The sequence below is a fragment of the Pseudonaja textilis genome, chromosome 3 (genome assembly GCF_049901715.1).
Source record: "Pseudonaja textilis isolate UNSWEBS1 chromosome 3, rPseTex1.2, whole genome shotgun sequence".
Lineage (NCBI taxonomy): Eukaryota > Metazoa > Chordata > Lepidosauria > Squamata > Elapidae > Pseudonaja > Pseudonaja textilis.
Genome location: NC_141992.1, coordinates 11,341,072 through 11,367,981, shown reverse-complemented (window position 1 = coordinate 11,367,981; position 26,910 = coordinate 11,341,072). Strand labels below are relative to the sequence as shown.

General features: G+C 42.4%; 1 protein-coding gene across 1 annotated transcript in view; it reads left to right on the top strand.

Annotated features, from left to right (window-relative positions):
* The window catches only part of CDH4 (cadherin 4), a 995,035-nt gene that overhangs the window by 955,112 nt on the left and 13,013 nt on the right, over window positions 1–26,910 (top strand). Inside the window, exons 10-13 of the mRNA XM_087928929.1 lie at window positions 6,889–7,142; window positions 11,173–11,315; window positions 18,546–18,779; window positions 20,704–20,937. Of these exons, the coding sequence (XP_087785055.1) occupies window positions 6,889–7,142; window positions 11,173–11,315; window positions 18,546–18,779; window positions 20,704–20,937 (865 nt within the window). The remainder of the gene's footprint in view (window positions 1–6,888; window positions 7,143–11,172; window positions 11,316–18,545; window positions 18,780–20,703; window positions 20,938–26,910) is intronic.

Below are 26,910 nucleotides of genomic sequence, written 5' to 3'. Positions count from 1 at the left end.
GGTTTCACTACCCGTGGTGGGATTCATATAATTTCACAACTGGTTCTTCCTAACGACTGGGTGGGCATGGTTGGTGGGGGGGTGGGGTCTCATGTGACTGAGTGGGCATGGCCAACTCTATGTCACTCATGTGGGTGGTGCCTATATGAGACAGACAGAGTTGGGGAGGGAATCTAGGGGTTTCTGGTGGGTGGGGCGGAAGGAAAGAAAGAGAGATCCAACCTGTTTTTGTGTGTGTGTGTGTGTGTGAGAGAGAGAGAGAGAGAGAGACAGAGAGAGATAGACAGAGAATGAGAGAGAGAGGAGAGAGAAAGAATAAGAGAGAATGAACGATGAATGAGAGAGAATGAGAGGGAGAGAATGAGAGGGGGAATAAGAGAGAGAGAATGAGAGAGAGAGAATATATCATAGGGTCTCCTGCATGAGCAGGGATCTTGGATTAGAAGAACTTCAAGGTCCCTTCCAACTCTATTTTGTATCTTTTATGCAGCTTCCATCCTAAGCTCTTCTGCCATTGAAACAAGCGTGCCGAGAGACACCTATGATGTACAGTTCCAATTTTATTTTTCACCGCAACAAGAACCATTCCCTCTGTGGCAGAAGTTACTTATCTCCATCACAAGCCTTGCATAAATCAGGCAAAGTGGGGAAGGGATCATTTGACAGGGTCTGAGCAAATTCCCCGAACGTGGAACAGAGGTGCTCTGTGGCTCCCTAAAACATTATCTGAATGTTGCAAGGATTGTAGAAATGAATTTGAAAGAGAGATGTACTCTGTTACCGTTTGCCTTTTTCCAGACATAACAACTAGAGGATTATTTATTCCTTATAGCTAAAAATGCCCTTAGAGTTTAAAAAACAAACACAAAAGGCAATTCAAATCCCATCTTATTTATCTGCATTATATGTACTACTTAAGTAATTACGGTGATCCTTTCCAAATTAGGAGCCACTAGCCAAGGTTCTTCTAAGCTTTGGGGTATATAATTCAAACATAAAGAAAAGTGGAAACGCTACAAGATCTCTAGGTTGTTAATGAATGATTAAAGTAAAGATAAAAGTTTTCCTTGCCCAGTCATGTCTGACTCTAAGGGGGCTGTGCACATCTCCATTTCTTAGCCAAGGGCGCCAACATTGTCTGAAGACACTTCTGTGGTCACGTGCCCAGCATAACAATATGCCAAGGTACGTGGAATGCTGTTACCTTCCCATCAAAGTGTATCTACTCGCATATGCATGCTTTCAAACTACTAGGTGGGAAGGAGCTTGGATATGTAAGGGGAATTCACCCCACTGCATGGTACCCTGGTTTCAAGCCTCAGGCTGCCAGCTTTTCAGCTGACAACTCAGCATCTTTAACTGTTGAGCCGTCCTGCCCCCTAATGGATGGTTAAAGCCGATCTTTAATCACCCATGTTAGAATAATTAAAATCATGTAGATTTATTAAAATTAAAAACAATGCCCTTCAGCAAATCAGTTCATTGAGGCCAGATGCAACCTGGCCAGCATAAACACAATTGACTTCATTTAACAAACACCACCAAATCCTTTGACTAAACAATACATAATACTATAACTAGTAATAGCAAGTATTTTGGTCTACAAGAAAATGCAAACAAGAAAAACAATGTGTTAAGAAACATGAACCCGCTTCATTCCTCTTGCTAAAAAGGATATTTATATCTCCAAATCTAGAAAGAGCAGCTTGCTTTTCCTCCATAAAGAGAAGAGAAAGTGGGTGTCTCATCCCACTGAAACTTAAGGGCTCCCCCTTCGTGGATTATGTACCCCAATACAGATAGTCCAGAGGAGGTATTCAGCAGCTTCTGACCAGTTCTGGAGAACCAGTAGCAGAAATTTTGAGTAGTTCAGAGAACCGGCAAATACCACTTCTGACTGGCCCCGCCCCCATCTATCCTCTGCCTCCTGAGCAGGGATGGGATCCGACCGGTATAACTACCGGTTCTGTCTATTAGTGTTGTGCGCACAAGTGCAATTTATAACCTGCTGAGCTGCCCAGACAGCTGAGCAGCGCTGCGTGCAAGTGTGCAGCGGTTGGAAAAACCCTTTTTTCCTGCTTTTTCAACTGCAGCTGTGTCGCGCAAAGCAGCTGCGGTTGAAAAAGCAGGAAATAAAGGCCAGGTAACAGCCCAGGCGGGCGGTTGGGCCACAACAGCAGCAGACATAGAACCAGTTCAATGTCTGCTGCTCTTCAGAGCAACCGGTTCTACAGAGGCGGACAGAACCAGTAGAATCCCACCCCTGCTCCCAAGTCCCAGCTGATCGGCTTGATCTTCTTTTGTTGCCCTGCACAGGAGAATGGAGCTGGAAAGCAGATTGGTGGGGTGGGGTGGGAATGGAGATTTTACAATATCCTTCCCCTGCCATGCCCACCAAGCCATGCCATGCCCACCAAGCTATGCCCACAGAACTGGTAGTAGAAAATTTTTGAATCCCACCACTGACTTCCTTCAACAATTTTCATAAAAGAGGACCTGACCTGAGGTGCTCACATTGCAGCCCTGGCCAAAAGGGCCCAGCAGAGATTATACTACCTGAGACTTCTCAGAAAACAACAACTGAATGAAAAACTGCTGGTGACCTTCTACCGCTGCACCATAGAGAGCATCTTAACTTACTGCACTTCTGTATGGTTTGCCAATTGCACAGTGGCAGATAGGACAGCACTCCAGAGGGTGAATGTCATTGCCCAGAGGATCATTGGTTGCCCTCTCCCCTCTTTGGAAGAGCTTTATAGCTCCTGCTGCCTTATGAAAGTTCAAAATCTTCCCCCAGGAGTGGGTAGGGAATGGGGATTTTGCAGTATCCTTCTCCTGCCACGCCCACCAAGCCATGTCCATAGAACCAGTAGTAAAAAAAATTTGAATCCCACCACTGAGGTAGTCCTTGACTTACAACCACAATTGAGCCCAACATTTCTGATGCTCAACAAGACCGTTGTTAAATGAATTCCCCCCTCCCATTGTACGACCTTTCTTGCCATGGTTGTTAAGTGAATCACTGACTGCAGTGTAAAATTAGCCACCCGGTCGTTAAACTGTATCTGGCTTCCCCATTAACTTTGCCTGTCAGAAAGTCACAACAAGTGATCACGTGACCCCGGGACCCTGCAACCGTCATAATAACAAGTCAGTTGCCAAGCGCCTGAATTTTGATCACGTGACCAGGAGGATGCTGCAAATGGTTGTGTGAAAAACAGTCATAAGGCACTTTTTTTCATTGCTGTTGTAGCTTTGAACTGAATGAATTGTTGTAAGCCGAGAACTACCTGTACATTAGAAATTGAAGAAGCTTTTATCTTCTGATATCTCAGAAAATAACGCCCTTTCTGAGGGTACTAAAAAGTGAGTCCATGGCTTAGTCGCAGTGATTCATTCCATATTAAGTTATAAAACTTCGGTCTGTGATTCAGTGTCCTGAATCTAATTATTTCAGCAAATTCTGTTTGGATAGCTCTTTGCAAGGTTGTATATATCCTTCTTTTAAGCACTCTCCTAATATTTTACTTGCAGTAAGCTATTCTCGCTTAAAGGCCTTCCAGCAATGTTTCATTTGCTATCCTCAGTGCCAGAATTAACTATGCTATTCTGGCTTCTTGAGAGGTGATCTAATAAGTATCAGAGAGTGCTAACTTAATCATTACTGGTCTGTCCAAATGTGACACTAGCAAGTTTATATCAAGCCATAGATTCATATGAGGCCATATGAGGAGAGGATGGATGGATGGATGGATGGATTTTACTTGTCTGATAAGTAATAAGTATAAAGATATTTCTTGCAAGACAGGCAACTGTTGTGGTCTGCTGCCAACCTGTGGAGCTGGAAGCAGAGTCAGACACTGGGGAGGAACATGGGCCAGTCCTGGAGTCTGGGGAGGGCTCGGACAAAGGATCTGCGTCCAACACAGAGATTGGGCCAGGGCCATCTGAGAGTTATGTGCTGACTCTGGAGCCTCCAGAATCTGACATCAGCGAGGCAGAGGAACAGGGGGAGCCTGTTCCCAGTGCGCGTGTGCGCAGAGCTGCCAGAAGGCAAGAACAGTTAAGACAAAAGGAGCAACTTGGGAGTAAGGCTTGGACATGATTGGCCCCTCCCATAAGACATAAAGGAAGAGCAAAGGGACATGAGCCTTTGCAGGAAGCAACTTTGTTCGTTCTAGTCGGTTTAAAATCTGAAGCTGTGTGTTGACTTTGTGCTCCATTTGGCCTTGTACAGCTAATTGGCAATTTAATCATTGGCAGTATTTCAAGGAAGATAAAGGTGGGTGCTTATCAGCCTTATCCCGAACAACTGGGGCAGATTTCTGTTGGACTATTCATAAACTGTTTGGGACTCATTACGGGCTGTGAATGCATATAATTCACAGCCGTTGAAATAAAAAAAAGGTTTTTGAGAACACCGTGTGATTGGAAACCGTATGAAATTAACTATTAATTCAGCAGCAATAAGGGGCTTCCATCATCTGCTCAGACCAACCCTGCTCTTAAACATATTTAGGTGTTTCAGATTCTTTCTATCTAAAACAGCCTTTTATAATGAACCAATCTATTATAACCTGTCAAACAGAAATGGATTCATCTATTAAGACTTGCTCTGTCTGTCTCATCATCATGTATATTGGGTGCTTCTCCTCTTTCTGTGGCCAGTTCCGGTAGGTGTTGACAACAGGGAAAGGGTGAAGACTTCAGGCTTTCTTTTATGTAACATCAACATGAAACTATCCCTCTGAGGTCCTCCATTGGCTTGGCATTAGGGGTCTTCAATATGCCTTACAACACCAATGTGTACTTCATGAACTGGCTTCACACACAATGTTGTTACGGTCTTGTTTCGCAAGGCTGTAAGGGTCCAGATGGATGGAATAGACTCAGGTTCAATCCTAACAAGGCTAAGTGTTAGTGGGTATACAGGACCTGCAGCTCTGGTCATTTTCCATCTTGAGACTTGGATGGAGTCCCTGGTTGGCCACTATGACCAAGAAGGTCTTTTCACCAATTCATCTTCTACATCAGTTGCACCCATTTTTAAACCAAATGACTCTTCCAGTGACTACTTGTGTCTCTGTCTACTCACAAATAGATTAATACAGTGTGCCTCTCTGTGAAGAAGCTACCCTGAACACAACTCAGTGGCAAATTTAATTGGTCTACAGCCCTTGCATTTAGTTCCCAGTGCAGGATTTTCTTTTTTCAAACAGTGTCTTACCATTCATCTTTTGTGTTTCTGTGAGTTTATACAGACAGTCAATAGATACCTACAAAGGCTTTTTTTACTGCATCAGCATTAAAAGTATGACAATTGGGGTTTTAGTTTTGATTTTTGGACAAAATAATACCCTCATTGCACTGGAAGAGAAATCATTAGCGTTTGCTACCCATAATTTTTCAAGACTTTTCAAACTAGGTGCCCTTCAGATGAGGTGGGATAGAACTCTGAATTCTTAAATTTGCAATCCCAATCCGGTTGCAAAGTGCCAAGTTTGAGAAGATTCCTCTAAAATGCCATTGGACTCTTAGTTTTTTTTTTCTAGTTTCAACTTCCTAGTCAAGCAACAGGCCTGCCTTGTTGCTAGAAACAGCCCTTATTAAGTTGATTTTAGATAGAATAATAGTCTTGGGAGGTGATTAAAAAAGGAAGGCATAACTTACTGTCTGTTTGAAAAATACATTTCAAAATGGAGGGCTTCTTCAACCCCTGAACAGATTGCAGTTCCTCCCCTCCCAGTTTATGGCATGCAGACAGCTTCGGAGTTCAACTCCAAAAGCAATCTGCTGGCTTACAGCTGGATTGAAGGGTCCTGAGGATAAGTTTTTCGAGACATCCTAACAGGGTGGGTCATAAAAACTGATGGGATATCAGTCCCTTCAGTTAAAGGGTAGAAGAGTAACACTCCAGGGAGAAATCCTTCAGAGATCTCTCCCAGTGCGTGTATCCAGTTAGCCATATTCCCCAGAAATGCCATTGGACTCTTGTTTTTTTTTCTAGTTTCAACTAGCTAGTCAAGGGACAGGCCTGTTCTGACCCAGGCTTCGTCAAATGTACTTGAACACAAACTTATTTTAAAAGCAAAACCTATTTTATTGCAACGCTGGGAATTACTTGCATTCCCAGCTAGAACCAATTAAACACAGTTCCCCAAGATAAGCCCACACTTGTCAGTGCTGTGGAATGCTGCCAAAAACAGAAGTTATCAAAATAATTATAATAGAACCCACCCAGAGTATAAAAAAAAACCTGACCAGAGTACACAGAGTTTCAAGAAGGATTCAGAATCTAATTGAACTGCTTTGCTTCCTGCAAAGCGTTTGTCATTGAGGTCTGACTTCCCCCCCCCCCCCCCCCCCCCCCCCCCCCCCCCCCCCCCCCCCCCCCCCCCCCCCCCCCCCCCCCCCCCCCCCCTTTTATCCCTCATGGGAGCGGCAATCACCTCCCAGCCATACTCCCAAGTCACCCTTCCGCTTCAGCTGCTCTTGCCTTCTAGCAGCTCTGTGTGCACTGGGAACAGGCTCCCCTGGTTCATCTGCTTCGCTGCTGCCAGACTCCAAAGACTCCGAAGGCAGCAGCCTCCTCCCAGATGGTCCTGGCCCCATCCCTGCATGAGATGCAGGACCCTCGTCCGAGTCCTCTCCAGACTCCCTGACTGGTTCCCTTTCTTCCTCACTGTCCGACTCCACTGCCGTCTGCACCGGCTGCCAGTGAAATACAACAAGGCCTGCCTTAGCACACAGTAGCACATAGACCATCTACAGAACTACTACTTCTTCCTTATAAAACCAATCCAGCATTCTGGTCAATACCTAAACAAACCTAAGACCATAGAATACTGAGTGATCATGCCTCTCCCATGTGCTTCTGTTTGATTTCAGGAAGTCGATTATGAGATGAACCGAGCTTTTATGTTGACGGTGATGGTGTCCAATCAAGCTCCCCTTGCCAGTGGGATCCAAATGTCCTTCCAGTCTACAGCCGGAGTCACCATTTCCGTCACTGATGTCAATGAGCCACCCTACTTCCCGACAAACCACAAACTCATCAGGCTGGAAGAGGGTGTGCCTACGGGGACAGCACTCATGACTTTTTCAGCAGTGGATCCTGACCGCTTCATGCAACAGGCTATCAGGTATGATGATGGAAGGTAGAGCTCTCTATTCTGTAGGCCATCAACTTTTGAATGCCTGTGAACCACATTTAACCAGAAAGAGTGTAAAAGAGGTAGGACCACATGTATTGGGGTTGGGTTGGGTTCAGTTGGTTTTTAGATAAGAGATGTATAGAGGACAATATTTGTAGACCAAGAATGAATGCAGGGTCCTTGGTGCTCTCTGTGCTTGGTGGCTTTCTTGAAGACCTTTAAATTACAAAACTAGGCAACATCATCAGTGCTAGTAATGTTACCTAGTTTGGTAATGAAATATCTATAAGAAAACTACCAAGCTCAGAGAACACCAAGGACCTGACAGATAAGAGACTTACATTACAGTTTTGTCTGTTTACTGCCTCAATACAGCATGGAACTGTGCTGCTGTTTTATTTAGCAAGTGTGTTTGGAAAGAGATCTTGGAATTAAATAATTACTGAGATTCATTTCACCTTGTTTCTCACTGGCAAATCTGTATCATTGGAAACACCTGGCCAGGCAAAATTCTCCCACAGGAAGGATCAATGGCTTAATGGTTAGGCTCCAGTTTTGTATGACCAGAGTTTGAGATTCAGTCCCTGACATTGCCAGGCAAATTTGGAGAAATTTCTGAGTGTTGACACTCAGTTCTGGAATAGATGGAGTAATGGTCTGGACTCACATAAGATAGTGGTCAGAGGCAGTGGTGGGATTCAATTTTTTTACTAGCAGTTCTGTGGGCGTGGCTTGGTGGGTGTGGCAGGGAAAAGATACTGTAAAATTTCCAGTCAGAGGTGGTATTTGCCGGTTCTCCGAACTACTCAAAATTTCTGCTATTGGTTCTCCAGAACTGGTCAGAGCCTGCTAAATACCACCTCTGGTCAGAGGGTTCTGCTGTGTTTGGTTTTAAAAAAATTAAAGGCACTAGTTCCAATGATGCACCTGCCTTTTTTTAATGTGCATCACACACACACAAATGAACAGAGCTTGCACCATCATGACTGTGATCATGACTGTTTTGAACCCTGGCGTCTGTTCAAATGCAATCTCTAAAAGGCATTGCTCCTGGGATAAGATGCAGCTGCTTTAAAGGGTCACACACAAGTTCTACATTTTTGCTTCTGTTCCTTGCGTCAATTAGTAAAGCATTTCTGTGCCTGTTTTAGAGTTGCCATAAACAAGGGAGGTGGGGAGGAAATCTGAGGGAGCAGTATGTCAATATAAAACCAGAAGTACATTCCAACACTTATCTTACAAAGATTGTAGCTAAGCTATCAGATCTTCTGCCCATGAAAATCCTTAATTGGAGAACGTGATTGATGACACCCAGCCTGTGAATGTGCTTCATTGGAGAATCTGATTTATGACACACCCAGGGGGGGAGGGGGAAGCTGGGTCACAGATGACTGTAAATTACATATGCCAGAGTTGGCTTCATACAGGTTAATGCCGGACATGTTGCTCCTAATAAATCTTTTGGTTTCTTTTGAAGCTTGGCCCGAGGCTCATGATTTAATTAGGGCAATCGCCAGAATCCGGATACCTTGATCCAGTGCGTGATAAAAGGAATGTCAAAGTGGCTGATTAATTATGCTCTACAGTTTTCATGATTCCTGTATTCCCAAGCAAGGGTTTATCTGATGCGCAATTTTTGGATTTTTTAAAAAAAACTTCATAAATGAGTTATCCCTGAATTCTGCTTACTTCCAGCAGCAGTTCAAAGAGTGGCTGTAAGCATAACCACAGAGCTGCCATATTTTGAACATTCAGTACATTTAAATCCCAGTTGGTTGTGTGGACCTGTACATTGAACACAGCCTAGGGGGAAAAAAGGAAATTTAAGTTATCCTCCTTTGTCTCTTGGTCCCGCTGGTTATCTGTCTGTTCCTTTATAGCAAACATAGGAAGGTGCCCTGTAGAACTAGCACTGGGGCCAATTAAACGTACATCACTTGTGACATTTTATAATCATTCAAGGGATGAGATATTTCAAGGGGGATAAAGCTGTCTGGTGCAAAAATGACAATGGTTACTCATTGCCTCAGCTTGTTGGCATGAAAAGGCAGTGGAAATTTTAAGGATGAAGGGGAATGTCTTCGCTAACAAGGCCATTTTTCTTCATTCTATTTTGCAATGGCTGGTCCTTCAACAGGGAGCTCATTTCTCTCCTGCACCTGGACCAACTTAGAGGTGACCCAGTGGAATGCAGTGAACCAGCCACAAGCTAAATCAATTTAGCACTGATTGATCATACAAGGTGTACCTTGCTTTTTTTTTCATTTTGAAAATAAGCTCAAAGCAAGGTGCAAAGAATCGTTTAACAAGAAAGAAAAACAACAACCCAAAATTACAACATTACAAAAATGTTAACGTTTTAACAATCTTAATTTTTTTAAAAAACTGAAAAACATCAAGCAAAAATGCTCATCCAATCCAGACAGGCACAGGTATCAATTTCACTAACCTCCTGGATGAGCAGATATTATAAATTATACTAATTATATGGCATTGATACCCATTTGTCTGCCTGCCTGCCTTCCAATCTTTGTCTGTCTGTCTGTCATCTCTGTCTTTTATCATCTATCTTTTATCTATCTATATCTATCTGTCTGCCTGCCTATCTTAGATACATGGATGGATGGATGGATGGATGGATGGATGGATGGATGGATGGATGAATAAATACACCAATACATAGACACAGAGACAGATCTGTCTCTTGGTCTCTTGGTCTCACCTAGTAGGTAGGTAGGTAGGTAGATAGATAGATGGAGAAATACACCAATACATAGACACAGAGGCAGACCTGATAGATGGATGGATGGATGGATGGATGGATGGAATATTGTGGCATAAATTTAACAATAGACAAATAAATATAAGTTTGGGAGCTCCCAGTATGTTTTGATCAGGTGGAAAGGCATGTACTATTTTCTTGATCCATTTTAAAATCCTGTTGTTTACTCAGGAAAAAAAATTATATCTCCCTTTCATGTTTTGGGCAATTTTGAAGAGGAAAACAATGCACAGATAGAGCATTCTTACACACTGGCATACATATTGAACACATGACAGCCTTGTCCACAGAAGACTGGATGGATGGATGGATGGATGGATGGATGGATGGATGGATGGACAGTTGGCTGGCTGGCTCAACAGGTAGATGGACATCTGGCTGGATGGACAGATGAATTACGTGTGCCTTCAAATCAGTATAGATTGTATGGTGGTTGATTCCATTGACCCTGCAAACTATGAGTACTAACTACTGCATGCTGAGCTAAGATATGGGTGGCTGAAAGGTTCAGCACTCTAAAACAGGGGTCCCAAACTGCAGGCTGTAGTCTACTACTGGGCTGTGGCCTATTCACAACCGGGGCGTAAAGCTCCACTCGCGGTGACCACCGGCCTCATATTCCCACTCACACAAATGAAGCTATGAGTGTACATGCCTGCCCCTCATGCCAAACCATCTTGTCAATGTTCCAGGTAATAGCCGCATGGAAAGCAGAACTCCGAGGCAGGCAGTTTCCTCAAAGAACGGTTTTATTAAAGATATCCTATTGGCACAAACTGGTGAAAACCGACTCTGAAACTTCCGGCGTTTTTCACTTGATTAAAATGTGAAAGTTCCCCCTTCCCCCAACCAATCAGACACATTGTCCAATCAAGGTGCTGGCTGGTTGCCTGGTTACTTCACCCCTTCCTTCCTCCAGCCACCTGTTGGAATGTCCTTGGTTCCCACAGGAAACTATTTTGTTTTGTCTACAACCCCTCCCCCATCTAACTATGTTCCCCCTCCCTATCCTTTCTTCGCATTGTGGCAACCCTGAAGCCCCCAAAATGGCCTCATCCAGGTTCAATTCAGAGTTGACACATCCCCTCTTCCCACCTTCCTCCCATGCTGGGCCACCAACCCAGAAAGGTCAGGGAACGCTGCTCTAAACTGCGTCCTAGTGTAAGGTTATTTTCAATCTGCATTAGGGACTTCTCACTGGAAAGGACTCCTAGGTATTTTTCCTTGCTTCTGCAGATATTCCAAGTTGTCAGATCCTGCCAATTGGCTGAATATTAATGCCACAAATGGTCAGATCATCACTGCTGCTGTCCTTGATCGCGAGTCAGCCTACGTTAAGAACAATGTCTACGAAGCCACGTTCCTGGCAGCTGACAACGGTAGGCTCTAGCACTCCGCTCTTCATGCTTCAATAATAATCTGGCGCATTCATAGAAATAATTCCCTGACACAGTTGTCAGTATAATTTATATGTTCCCAGGTTTTCCTAGTTCTTTTTTTTGGGGAGGGGGGAGATCTTCATGAAGTAGAGATGGGATGCTGTCAAAAGAAATGAAATGTTCACAGGTTAGAATGGAAAAGAAAACTAGGGCGAACAGAAGGGGGATGTAAGAAATTAGAAGGTTTTGCCATATTTATGTGTTAAATTCTATTTGTTAAGGATGTCCCAAAGGTGCTTTTTTCAAAAGGCAACTGGGCTTTGTTTCTCTTTGAAGAAGTTTTGCTTCTCATCCAAGAAGCTTCTCGAGTTCTGTCTTCACTGCTGAAGAAGCTTCTTGGTTGAGAAATGAAATGTCTTCAAAGAAGAATGAAGCTTAATTGCCTTTTGAAAAAGCACCTTTGGGACAACGAGGACCTGGATGACTGAGAATCTCCGTAACATTTGCAAAGCATCCAATCTGAGTCACTGGGACCAAAACTTTATTCTTCCAAGCTTTCTCTCTCCCCCTCTCCCTCCCTCCCTCTCTCTCTTTCTCTCTCTCTCCCTCTTCCCCTCTCCCTTTCCCCTCGCTCTCTCGCTCTCTCGCTCTCTTCCCCTCTCCCTCTTTCTCCCTCTTCCCCTCTCCCTCCCTCTCTCTCTCCCTCTTCCCGTCTCCCTCTCTCTTCCCGTCTCCCTCTCCCTCTCCCTCCCTCTTCCCGTCTTCCTCCCCCTCTCTCTCTCCCTCCCTCTTCCCCTTCCCTCTCTCTTCCCCTATCCCTCTCCCTCTCTCTCTCTCCCTCCCTCTTCCCCTCTCCCTCTCTCTTCCCCTCTCCCCCCTCCCACTCTCTCTCTCCCTCCCTCTTCCCGTCTCCCTCTGTCTCTCTCTCTCTCCATTTTCCCCTCTCCTTCTCCCTCTCTCTCTCTCTCTCTCTGTTTCCAGAATATGTGCCCTGGGCTGTTCTATGCATGTTGCATTTATCTGGTTCCTGGTTTTGTGTTGATGGCTGACTATTAAGTTGTTAATTGTAGTTTCCTTGTTTATTTGTTAAATTTATTTGCCGCCTATATCTCACCGTGGGGCTACTGTAGGCATCTTGGCATGAGTGGAGAAGCAGACAGAAAAGGCAGGAGAAAGGATGGACTTCCTGTATGTTCCTAATCTTCTACAGCTGGTCCTCGACTTACAACAGTTCATTTAAATGGCCGTTCAGAGTTACAACAACGCTGAAAAAAATGACCATTTTGCATAGTTATGACCTTTGAAGCATCACCACGATCATGTGATCAAAATTCAGATGCTTGGCTACTGGTTCACATTTATGACCGTTGCTATGTCCCCTTTTGCTACCTTTTGACAAGGAAAGTCAATGGAGAAGCCAGGTTACTAACTTATCCGCTGCTGTGATTCACCTAACAACTGTGGCAAGAAAGGTCATAAAATGGGGCAGAACTCTCATTTAACAAAGGTCTCACTTAACAACTGAATGTGGGGCTCAATTGTGGTCGTAAGTCGAAGAATACCTGTATTACCAAGTAAGAGACACGTCTGAGGACAGAAAGGGGAGAGGCTCCATCTTGAAGTCAAGAACAATCTAAGGTTAAAAGAGAAATAATTGCATAAAAGCTGTTGCTGTATAGATTGGAAAACATCAAAGTGAGGTGTGCTTTACCTTTCGAGTGACCTCAAGCAACCTTGTCACAATCTACACAATTCGCTCAATTTTGTTGCAGGGCTGAGAATCACCAGTGGCATCTTTACTGACAAGCAGATCAGAATATTGAAACTGCCCTACTGTGTCCTTTAAATCATTGGATGTACTGAAGACACTGCTGTGTTCCTCACCCCACTCTGCAGGCTACAGGAGAATAAGTTTAACAGGCATCAGAATAAAGAGTCAATCTGCTTTCAAAACCTGATTTCTTCCAATAGCTGCTGTGTTTCCTTTCAAGGATATATTTCACCTAAGTAGTTATCTATCTATCTCTAATATTTATCCCACACTGGGCCTCTATGGAGTTCTGGTTACTAACAAAATCGATAATAAAAAAAAAACACCCTAGAAACAGAGAACAGTGGAGAAATGTTTCAGAAGCCCTAAATTAAATACCATATTTTAAAAGCAGTTAGATTTTAACAATATAAAGAAACGAAGAAAATAAATCTGATATAGGTAGCCTTCCTTATCATCTTCCTAGACCCTCCCTCCTAAAATTTACTTTGACCTTGGACAACACTGGCACGCATTGTGGCCTTAACGAGAGTCACTTTGGAGAGTGAGATGGGCGGCATGTAAATTTAATGAGCAATTAAATAAAACAAATTATTCCTGCAGGAATGTGGCCCTCCAAAGCCACTAAAGGATGGTTGCGTCAGGCGCAAAGGATCAGGACTACACATAAAGGAAGATTTATTGTTTAAGCTTATACACAACAATCTAGTCAAATTAAGCTCATTTCTGAATCAGCTCCAGATAAGGGTCAATGGAATTCAAAGGGGAGGGCTGGACTAGGATCATTTGTGACAACATAAGGATTCTAAGCTGATGACATGTTTAACTCTGTCCCTCAACTCTGCCTTCTCTTCTGCTATAGTTGTGCTATTTTTTCAGTCCAACTTACAATTAGCTTCAATGGTATGTTGGGGAAGGACTCCCCCAAAGTTGGATCTGTACCCGCTTCTCATGATTGTTATATCTCTTTGCTAGTTTCATGTTAACTTGTGTGGTTTGATGGCATTTCTGGATATAGAAGGCTTGGCGCCCTCAGCTTGGGGACCTCTTCTTTGAGAGCTTCTCAAGCTATCTACCATGAATTCCTTGAAGTTCCAACCTCCAAGAGGAAGAAAGCCTTGATTTTAATATGAGCAACTTACCTGCCAGTAGTGTACCCTTTTTTTAGGCTAAATTGCCTTTCAGAAGAAAACCATTTCCATCAAGAGGTCTTGTTGCTGATTGGGAAATACCACCTATACGTACAGTGAGGACTAACTTATAGCATCATTTAAAGCAGGGGTGTCAAACTCGAGGCCCATGGGCAGATGCGTCACATGCTGGCCACCCCCACCTCCATTTTAGCAAAGGGGGGAAGTTGCAATATGTCACGTGATGACAATGTGACGACACGAGTTTGACGCCCCTGAATTGAAGGAATCTTTAAACTATTACAAATTCCTTTATCCTAACAGCATCAGATTCTTGAATCCAGGGTTGGACTTTGTCCCTGTTAGCACCAAAAGCTTACAATATTTTTCATAAGTTTAGCTCTCGTCTGACCCTATTCTTTTCTTTTCCTTCTTTACTAAGAATTAGTCCAGAAGGTTCAAAAATAAGTTTAGGAATCTTCTTTGTTACTCATGCTTGGAATTAAACCAATGCATGTGGGACCCAACCTAGAGCTTTATTATTTAAGGGAAGAACTTCCATTTTACTGTCTTCTTCCTCCCTGCAAATCTCCCTCAATGCCCCACCATGTTAAGAAGATACATTATGAGTGTAGTAGATGAAAAGAGCTCCCTCCTACATCAATTTGGATGCTGAGAAGGCATTATGGTATTGGTAGACAATGGGTTAGTTAGGCAGGAGAACTTAATAGACATAATACTTCCAGTTCAAATGTCCCAAAAATACTTTTTCAAGAGGCAATGGGACTTTCTTTGTTTTTCCTTGAAAACCTTTCGCTTCTCATCCAAGAAGCTTTATCAGATATGACATGTCAGAATATTCATGAACTGACAGAGACATGGTAACAAGATCAGCCCGTGAATAGCATGAGAACAGATCAGCCAATGGGAGCTGAATTAGAAACTGAAACTTAAAGAGAGAGTCTGGGCGTGACTTACCTCTGCTCTGAGCTCTGAAGCTGCTGCTTGTGTTTTGCTTGTGTTACATTGGAAGAATCTACTATTGGTATTGTATATTTTACTTATATTATTATGTATATAAAGAAGTTAATGAATCCTGCTTTAATCAGTCATCTGTGTGTGCTTTCTGGATTTGAAATTCTGCTGCAAAATCTAACATGACAGGATGGGGGGAATGGAAGGATTTGTGAAGGAGTTCCATTCTCTACCATTCAGTCAGAACTGAAGAAGCTCCTAGGATGAGAAGTGAAATGTTTTCAAGGAAAAACAAAGAAAGTCCAGTTGCCTCTTGAAAAAGCACCTTTAGGACAAGGATGACCTGGATGACAGGAGAGTCTCCCGACATTCAGCTCAGTGTTCTCTTTCTCGCAACCTAGTTATTGGAAAGGTAGGATAAGCATAAATCTAGAGGACTCATATTAACATTTTTCAGTTCTGTTCGACTTTTGTGAAAGACGAGCACTCACCTAAACATCCTCCTTACAGATAACTTCAGGCAAATGCAGTTAAAACCATGGGCTTTTTCTGCTTTGCACCAAATCCAAAGAGGGTTTGAGGCAGGAAGGCTGGAGAAAACTTCAACAGCCAGCAGCTGAAACAAACTCATGAGACCTGAGGTTAGGAGGGCTCATATAACAGCCACAAGAAATGGACACACCGAGGCTCATCAGGGATTCAGAGATACTTCAGTCAGCAAAAGCAAACAGGAGACATAAGCCAGAAAACTTTGTAAAAAGATGTTAAGAAAGAAACCATCAAGATTCAGGAAGCTTTTTTTTTTTTTAAGTTTGGAGAAAGGGTTCATAACATGAGTTCTAAAATGGAGCTGTTTTAAGAAACAGTGAAAATATCCAAAATAACACATCCTGCAGTTCACAAAGGAAGGAAAGTGACAGTATGGTCTTTCTTTCTCCTCACTAGAGGGAAATGACTGAAACAGGTTGAGATGGGCGGTGTGGGAAATGTGCACGTCAGTGTGAGCCAAGAATTGTATGAAATGTTGGTGGATTTTAAACCTGCGTAAAAGTTACGAAGAACTTGATTTGGAAACTTAATAGAGCCAAACCTTATTTTAGTGACAAACATTGAAAGATAGCTGGAAGGAGTCTTTGCAATAGGAATCTATATATCATGAGATGATTTCAGTCATGGCTATTACCCCCAAGGGGACAAATTGTTTCCCATTTTACCAATGTTTTTCAACCTTGGCAACTTTAAGATGTGTGGACTTCAATTCCCAGAGTTCCCCTGCCAGCATGCTCCTTCCTGATCAATTATTAGAGATTCTGAATAATGAAACTGGAAGCCTTCGCCAAGCCAAACAAGCATATGTGACTTCTCTAAGCTTGAAAATACTGATAGGACCGGGGTGGGATTCAAATTTCTTAACAATCGTTTCTTTGGGCCTAGCCTAATTTTGGGGTGTGGCTTGGTGGTCATGTGACTGGGTAGGGATGGTTTGTTCATTGGGTGTGGCTTGGTGGTCACATGACTGGGTGGGCATGGCTTGTACGTAAATATTGTAAATATTTAATTTTTTTATTTAAAAAACAGCAATTTTTACCCAAAATCAGGCAAAGCAGGCAGGCAGATTGAGTTGCTCGCAGAATCACAGATTCATTCATCTATCTTTCTGCAGTTTGCTACCTGAGTCTGTCACATAAAATTTGCTTGCAAGCAAACTCATAAAATTTGGTAGCAAGCAAACTCACCAATTAAATCACAACACACCATATATGTAAATATTGATTTTTTATATATATATAAAAGAGCAACTTTTACCCAAAATCAGGCAAAGCAGGCAGGCACTTAGAAATCTACCTTTCTGCAATCTGCTACCTGAGTATGCACTGAAAAATAGAAGGTTCAGTTCTAAGGAAGGTTCAGCTCTGCTTTTAGATTAGCTAGAAAGCAAGAAATCCAACAATTTCCAACAATCTAGATTAGCTAAATCTAGCTAATCTAAATCTCCCGGCAAAGCAGAAGAGCTAATGGTTGTGGGGGGGAGAAAAATAGCAATTTAGCAAGTAAGTTTGATGGCGTGCATGCCAGGTGAGGAATGAGTGGGAGGGGAGGGGCGGGGCCAGCCAGTGGTGCAATTTGCCGGTTCTCCAAACTGGACAGATTCATAACAAGCGGTTCTATAGAACCGGTCTGACCAGGTAGAATCCCACCCCTGGATAGGACCTTCATGAATCTAAGTCCATCCATATAACTTCCTCATCTCACTCTAGAAGGGCAAAATCCATACGTAATAGAAGGGACTGTGGACAATACCAAGAAGAAAAATTCTGTAGCTTTCCACCCCCGTTAGTCATACTTTTACTGGGTGCATTTTATGTAGGCGGAACAAGAGAAAGACAACCTGTGGTGAGATGCACATCAAGCCTTCTGAAATTCTTTCTAACCAGTAAGACATGCATGCAGCAGCTATACTTCCATTGTTAATTTGTAGTGGGGTTATATATTTGCATATGGTGTGCATGTGTGTGTTTCTTAGCGTTTGTCACTTATGTATGTGTTTGTGCCCTTGGGTGCCCTTGGAAGTGCAGGGTAAGCTTCATTCTAATCTGATCATTTTGGGTGATGGAAGCTCCCCAAGTGCAGTCACCACTTCGATCGGCCGGTAGAAGCGGCCTCGGGGCGAGCGCACACACACACTCCCCTCGCCACGAGGCCGCTTCTATCGGCCAACGAAAGCTCCCCGAAGGCAGAGTCCCCAGCCGCTTCAGGGCATGGCGTGGCTGCCCGTGTCCCCTCACCTTTAGGCAGTGTCTTTCGGGCAATGGAAGCTCCCCAAGTACAGTCACCAGCCACTTTGATCGGCCAGCAGAAGCAGCCTCGGGGCGAAGTACATGCGTATGGGCCACTCTAGGTGAGGGAGGAAATTAAGCAACCCCCGAAAAGACAGACTAGCCATTTTTTCGGGGGTCAAAAAAAAAATAGGGCCCGGCCTTATTTTGTGAGAAACACGATAGATAGATAGATAGATAGATAGATAGAGAGAGAGAGAGAGAGAGAGAGAGAGAGAGAGAGATACAAAATATGTAACTATATATGGATATACAGAATATCTATGAACATACAGAATATATGTCTGTGGAAGGAATATATATGACTGTACAGAGTGTTTATGAACATATTGAATATAATTATAATGCACAGAGAGTTTATACAAGATATATTATATATTATCAGGGAAAGTGTCAGTGTTTATGTGGGGATAGACGAGTTGAGGAATTCAGTAAGGAGACCATGTATGGTAGAAGCTGTTCCTTAGCCTGCTGATCTTTGCGTTCTTCCTTCACATAGTCCTCTCTCCCCGTCTAGGTATCCCTCCAGCCAGCGGCACGGGCACCCTCCAGATCTACCTAATTGACATCAACGATAATGCTCCTGATCTCCAGCCAAAAGAGGCCCAGATATGCGAGAGGCCAAATCTGAATGTCATCAACATCACAGCCGCGGATGCCGACATCGATCCAAATGTTGGCCCTTTTGTCTTTGAGCTGCCGAGCGTGCCATCTGCCATTAGGAAGAACTGGACCATTAAGCGTCTAAATGGTAAACCAAGTAGCCAACACCTGGCGTTGTTCGTAGCTTGGCACAGTGGGCCTTCAGACTTTAAAACATTTTGTGCCATCTTCAGTGTGTGTGTATGTATGTATGTATGTATGTATGTATGTGTGTGTGTGTGTGTGTGTGTGTGTGTGTATGTATATACACACATACATACATACATACATACACATACACATACACATACACATACATACATACATACATACATACATACATACATACATACAGAAGCCTGATGGTGGCAGATGAGATTCTGCCGAAACGTTGCTACAACTTTAAAAGCACAACTACAATGACGTGGGAAAATACCCGAACAAAGCTGAATGCCATATATATATATCTTTTTAAAAAGAAGGGAGCCACGTTCAGGATGACATTTCTAAGCGAGAGAGTTTGTGAGAAATTGCTTGGATTGGGCCTTAAGCTAAATTGTTGGCTCTTGGCTTCCCTGCCTTAATTCAGCTTGTAATTGCACAGGGTGATCATGAGAAAGTTGGGATAAATCATCGGTAAATTGCCCAGGAGGAAAAGCTATTATCCCTCTTCCTTATGTTCCATTTTTGATTGTCATAAGCCACAATCAGGATCAATGATGAACCTCTGCCCATAATTGCTTAAAAGTCACCTCCTTTTCTAATTTACCAAAGAGGCAGCTTTCATGCTTGGGAAATAGGAAGGTGACCATTTGGGTGAGAATGGACAGGGGGAAAGGAGCTGTCAAAATGATCATAATTAGCTTCTTTATGGCTTATCAGAGTCTGTCCAGAGTTCAGCCTAGGTGACTTATGGGCATACAGGAAGTCCTCGACTTACGGCCATAACTGAGCCCAAAATTTCTGTTATGAAGCAAGGCAGTTGTCCAGTGAGTTTTGCGCCCATTTTGCGACCTTTCTTCCCCGCGGTGGTTAAGTGAATCACTGCAGTTGTTAAGCTAGCAACACAGTTTTTAAGTGAATCGGTGTTTAAGTGAATCTTCCCCGTTGACTTTGCTCTTCAGAAGGTCGCAAAAGGTGATCACGTGCCCCTGGTTATTTTATTTATTTATTTTATTTATTTATTTTGTCAAAAGCTTACAATACAATAGAAATAAGGATAAATATAAGTTTATATATAAGAAGTAGGAACTAATAATTGGGGACCATAGGACAGGGACGGTAGGCACGATGGTTATCATGTGTCATAAATACATGCCAGTTGCCAAGCAGCGAAATTTTGATCTCATGACCATGCGGATGCTGCAATGGTCATAAGTGTGAAAAACGGCCACATGTTACTTTTTTTCAGTGCCTTTATATCTTCAAGTGGCCACCAAACGAATGATTGTAAGTCGAGGACTGCCTGTATTTGGGGGAGTAACTTATAAGCAGTAGATTCAGGGTTGGGCTGCTGGAGGTTCGCAGGGGTTCAGGAGAGCCCCTAGCTAAGATTGTATGAAGTTCAGAAAACCCCCAAATCTCACTCCTGGGCGGCTCCGCCCACCCTACCCAGGAATTCCCACAAGACCCATTTTGGATGCAGGTAGGTGCAGGGCGCGCACGAAGGCTTGGGGAAAGCGAAAAACGGGCCTTCCCAGAAGTTTGGGAAGGCCAGAAATAGGCCTATTTCCAGCTCCCAGAGAGCCTCTAGAACCCTGGGAGGCCGATTTTGCCCTCCCAGGGGCTCAAGGAAAGCCTCTGAAACCCGGAGAAGGCAAAAACACCCCTCCCCCTGCCGTGGTGCAGGAGGCTGACTAGGCCACACCCACCTGGCCACGCCCACCTAGCAACTGGGCAGACAACCCATTGCTAAAAAATTTTGAAGCTCATCCCTGAGTATGAGATTCTCCAGATCAATAGAGATTCATAAAAAGTATTTTTTTTCCACACAGACGTGTTCTTCATGGCTTCCTCCATTTTGCTCCCCACAGGTGATTATGCTCAACTTGGCTTGAGAATAATGTACTTGGAAGCTGGTGTATATGATGTTCCAATCATTGTAACGGATTCTGGAAACCCTCCTCTCTTTAACATGTCCATCATTAAGGTCAAGGTGTGTCCGTGTGATGAGAACGGAGATTGTACCACTATAGGAGCTGTCGCTGCAGCTGGGCTGGGCACAGGAGCCATTATTGCCATCTTGATATGTATCATCATTTTATTAAGTAAGTGTTGCACCAGGCAATATACACATATGGTCTGAAGCCAAGGTTCTTTACACATGCATACACCATTTTTTTAAATTTATTTATTGAATTTGTTGTTGTTTTTAATTCTGTCCTTATTACTTCCTAAGTAACTCAAGGTGAGTGAACATACTTAGTACTCTTCTCTCCTCCTATGTTCCCCACAATAACCTTGTGAAGTAGGTTGTTGCTGAGAGAGAGTGCCTGGGCCCAAAGTCACTCAGCTGACTTTCATACCTAAAGTAGGACGAGAACTCACACTCTCCTAGTGATTGGCCCAGCGTCACCCAGCCAACTTTTATGACTAAGATGGGACTAGAACTCACAGTTTCCTAGTTTCTAGTCTGGTGCCTTAATCACTAAACCAGACCGTCAAAGTTCAGTAGTTCAATAAAATCACAGTAAAAGGGAATCAGTTTCATAGTCATAAAAGTTGGTTTTTAAGAATTTGTGAAAATCAACCTCCATGTTTCATGGCACTTATAGAACTAAAATATTGAGGGCCAATTTTTTAAAAAAAATCAAATCAAAACATACTCCAGGAAACAGAAGAACAGCCTACAAATGCCTCAGATTTCCTGATTGTGTCAAGTTGATGCTAAACAGCTCAGCAGATCTAGTATTTCAAAATCTGAATGTAAGACGTCTATCATGAATCTAGATTTCTATTAAATAAAATTTTGGATCAAGTCCACCATCATTCATGGAACCTACTTGACTTTGATATTGTGAGAATAAAATGCCAGTGAGATTCCCAGGAGAAAATATTAAATATGTGCTTCATAACTAAAAAGCTGTCACTCCCCTCAATCCTTTTAAGGACTGTTCTATATGTTGATAAACCACAGAGTTGAAACCATCCAAAATATCACCTTTTGTTATTTTCCTCCTCTTTCCAACTATGTTATTAGCTTGCTTCTCTCCGTGATGTCTATGGAGATTCTCAGTCATCCAGGTCATAGTTGTCCCCAAAGTGCCTTTTTCAGGAGGCAACTGGACTTTCTTTTTTTTTCTTTGAAGATGTTTCACTTCTCATCCAAGAAGCTTCTTCAGCTCTGACTGGGTGGTGAGGAATGGAAGGATTTATATTCCTTGCAGACAGCTGGTCATTTGCATTTTTTTCTAGAGTCGGTGAGGCCACTTGGAGGTTCATCTGTCTCCTCAGGGTCACCTGAGTAGTGCAACAGGACAGAAAACATCCTGCAGCCAAGGAGTCTCCACACCCATTTGCATTACTGATGAGAATTTTATTTATTTTATTTATTTATTTTATTTGGTTTGTCAATTGCTTACAAGATAATAGGTATAAGTAAAAACATAGTTATGAATACATGGATACATATAAGAAAAATAAAAGAAACAATAGGACAGGGACGGTAGGCAAGTTGGTGGGCTTATGCACACCCCCTACAGACCTCTTAGGAAAGGGGTGAGGTCAATAGTAGAAATTCTGTAGCTTTACATGCATACTGAGAGCTTCTGAACTGGAGACAAATTTTATGTGTGTCTAATCCCACTTGGCCAAATGAAGTTCAATTCAATTCAGTCAAAAAAAAAAACAGACAAAAAACCCAGACAATAAGTACAAATAACCTCTATATTTACATTTGGAAAATAAGCCATCCTATTTCCTGGGTAAACTTTAATATACACATGCTAATTTAATTGTGACCTGATGGTAATGAGCAATAAATGTACATTAGCATTCAAAATTCGTTGATCATAATAAAGCTTCCTAATGCCAATTGTTAGTAGTTTGTGTAGTAAAATTTCACACTGGAAGAAACAGAAGGCAATAAAGCATAAAACTCAGTTTTACTTTTTTTTTTTTCCTGCCTTTGCATAACTCAAGGCCTAAAATATGATTTAAACATTTGAGCATATTCTGTTGACTGAAATTAAATGTGGATGAAAGGCGTTTGATTTAGGAGAATCTTCTTCCCGTCTTCAAATCCATTATCCTGTTCTAAATTATGGATTTTTATTACAAATGTGTGTTTTTAAAAATTCATTGCTCTAATTGGCTTTTTTTAACGCTCAGCAATCAGCCTGGTTTTATATCGGTGAAAATGAAATGATAAATAGAAATCTTTCTTCCATGTACTTATTTAATTTGGGGGCTTGTCCTATCAATTATTTTTACTGGACGGAGAAAAATGGGCAAATGGGACATATAATTAATGTGGTTTGTGTGTGCGCATGCAAGCCTTTGAATTTATCTTGACTCATGGCAAGTTCCTGGACTAGTTCCTGCAGTTTTCTTGGTGCTGCTTTTCCAGAGTGGTTTGCCATTGCCTCCTTTCTAGGGCTGAGAGAAAGTGACTGGCCCAAGAACACCCAGATGGCTTTATGCCTAAGGCAGGACAAGGACTCACACTTTCCTGCTTTCTAGTCCAAGGTCCTTGTTCACTACCCCAAGCGGATAGTTAAAAAATGGTTACAAGTCACTTTCTACAGTGCCCTTGTAACCTCAGACAAATCACTAAACAAATGGTTATAACTGAGCATTGTCGGAGCATCCCATCATAAAATGGAAAACCAGTTTGAATCTCAACATGTTAGTGCCAGTTTTGAAGTTGTTGTTGTGGAGAAAATAGGAGAAAGAAAGAGAGGGAGGAAGGGAGGGAGGGAGGAAGGAAGGAAAAGAAAGGAAGGAAAGAGAAAGAAAAAAGAGAGAAAGAGAAAGAAAGAAAGAAGAAAGAAAGAAAGAAAGAAAGAAAGAAAGAAAGAAAGAAAGAAAGAAAGAAAGAAAGAAAGAAAGAAAGAAAGAGAGAGAAAGAAAAAGAAAAAGAAAGAAAGAGGGGAAAGGAAGGAAGGAAAAGAAAGAAAGAATGAAAGAAAGAAAGAAAGAAAGAAAGAAAGAAAGAAAGAAAGAAAGAAAGAAAGAAAGAAAGAAAGAAAGAAAGATTCAGAGACATTTAAACAAGCACTTCCAATTTGGAAGTCTGGATAACTCGAAGATTGTTCTCAAAGCATACCTGCAAATTGCATATTCTTCCAGTTCCTGATCTCAGAAAACCGCCATTCAGTGATGGCCATTGGCCTCCGTGTACAGGGTGTTACTGCCAATGGATCCATGTCTTCTGCAACCCTGGCTTTGCAATCTCATCTGGGGAAAAAAGGCGAAGTGCTTTTTCTTAAAGGAGTACACTACAGAAAAATATAATAATGGGGAGAAGGCAATCGATTTCACAAAAATTGCCTTCAGAAGGGAAAACAGGCCTTAAAGCAACAATGGAGCTCTCTTTTCTTAAGAGCAGATAAAAAGGATTGAACTACATCTGCTATTGACTCTCTGAAAGCCTCTTTCTCAAGAGAGCTGTAAAGGTGTTAATAGGACAATTTTTCTACAAAGGGTGACCAGAATAAAAAAAAAAAAAAAAAACGCCCCTGCCTTAAAAGAGAGAGAACTTGCTTCAAAAGAAAAGAGAAATATTTCACTAGTTGCAATAAGCAGTTAAGAGGCAGATTAGTGTTTGTCTTCATAGATGGGTCCTCTTTTATTTATCTCTGATTTTTTTTTAAGTGGCAGGCTTTAAGCAAATGCAAATCAATCATCAAATCAATCCATATGGCTAGACTAAAAAGAAGAGGGAAATGACATATAAAAGCGGTAATTAGCTGATTCTCTTGTTTGAGGTTTGTGGCTTCCCGGCAGTGGGTTTTTGTGGGGTGGAATTGCAGGAAAAAGGAGGAAATAGATGGGGTAGAATTTGGCGTGCTTTTTTCATTTGCACAGATTCTGTTCTAACCAAGGCTTCCTGAGACCGTAATTAAGCACACACTTAGTCCAAACAACTCTTGTTTCATTTCAGCACTGGGAATTATGTTCATTCCCAGCTCGTAATGAGTCCCAAACAGTCCCTTAAGATAAGCACCCACCTTTCTCTCCTTTGAATTGCTGCCAACAAGTAAAGTGCCAAATTAACTGTAAAAAACCAATCAGAGCACAAATTCAACACACAGCTTCAGGTTTCAAACTGACCATTACAAACAAAAAATCAGAAAATAAAATACAGGCTGAATAGTCAAGACCTTGTTGATGATCCAAACTCTGTCAAGGATGTTGGAGTGCTCAACTCTAATGATCTAAGTGCTAGGGCCCACTGTAACTACATAGACAAAAAGGCATTAAGAGTTGCAAACCTAATCTTATGTAGCTTTTTCTCTGGTAATATTACACTACTAACTAGAGCATGCAAAACATTTGCTAGACCAATACTCAAATACAGCTCATCAGTCGGGAACCCACATTACGTATCTGATATTAACACAGTTGAGAAAGTCCAGAAATATTTCACAAGAAGAGTTCTCCACTCCTCTACTCGTTGTAGAATACCTTATGCCACCAGACTTGAAACTCTAGACCTAGAAAACGTAGAACTACGCCACCTTCGGTCCGACCTAAGTATAGTATATAAAATCATACATTGCAATATCCTACCTGTCAATAAATACTTCCGCTTCAACCATAACAATACAAGAGCAAACATTAGATACAAACTCAAGGTTAATCGCACCAAACTTGATTGCAGGAAATATGACTTCAGCAACAGAGTGGTCAATGTCTGGAATACTCTACCTGACTCTGTGGTTTCTTCCCCAAACCCCAAAAACTTTAACCTTAGACTGTCTACTATTGACCTCACCCCTTTCCTAAGAGATCTATAGGGGGCATGCATAAGTGCACCAACGTGCCTACCATTCCTGGCCGATTGTTTCTTTTATTTTTCTTATATGTACCCATGTATTCATAACGACATTTTTACTTATACGTATTATCTTGTAAGCAATTGACAAACCAAATAAAATAAAATAAATAAAAGTTGCTTCCTGCAAAGGATTCTCTACCTTTGTACTTCCTTTATATCTTATGGGAGGGGCAATCACCTCCAAGCCTTACTCCTGAGTCGCCCCTTTTGTCTTAGCTGCTCTTGTCTTCTGGCAGCTCTGAGCACATGTGCACTGGGAACAGGCTCCCCTTGTTCCTCTGCCTTGCTGCTGCCAGATTCTGGAGGCTCTGGAATCAGCACCCCACTCCCAGATGGTCCTGGCCCCATTTCTGCATCAGATGCAGGACCCTCGTCTGAATCATCTCCAGACTCCCAGACTGGTACCTGTTCTTCCCCAGTGTCCGATTCTGCTGCCGTCTGCACAGGCTGCTGGCAAACCACAACAGATTCTTTGAGAGCAAGACATTCGGGGAGTTGGGCAAGAGATTGTCTCTTTCCATTCTTGCACTTGGCAATGGGGGGGGGGGGTGTCACCATTTTACCTCCGACAAAAAAGCAATTACAGAAAAGTTTCACTTTCCAGCCAGTGTGCAAATTTCAGTGTCAGCAAGTGTCACAGCATTAAAGGGATGGTGTAGTGTGCATCCCTAATTAGAGGTAAGCACTGGGCTGCCCTTTCCTGGAATTTCAGATTTGGAAACCCATATTTCGCATCTGAGACTTACACCTGGTGTGCTGTGATGGGAGAGAGGAGGAGAGATCTTCCACTCACATTAAGAGAAATGCCCTGTTTTTCAAGCTCTTCGTTCAGCCCTCAGCAGAACGATATACCACTTCACAGTGCTTTACAAGCCCTCTTTAAGTGATTTACAGAGCTAGCCTATTGCCCTCAACAATCTGGGTCCTCATTTTATCCACCTTGGAAGGATGGAAGGATGAGTCAACCTTGAGCCTGGTGAGAGTCGAACTGCCAAATTGCCAGCAGTCAGCAGAAGTAGCCTGCAGTACTGCACTTTAACCACTGCGCCACTGTGGCTCATAAGTGTGAGTGTTTGAAAAGCGGTCATACATCCCTTTTTGTCAGTACCATTGTAACTTTGAATGATCACTAAATGTCGAAGACTAACTACCCTGTAAACCTGTACATTGGATTTGAGATGTAAAAAAAAAGTACGAGAGCTACTTGCACTGGAAATGTTCTCTATTTAATTTTCTGGAC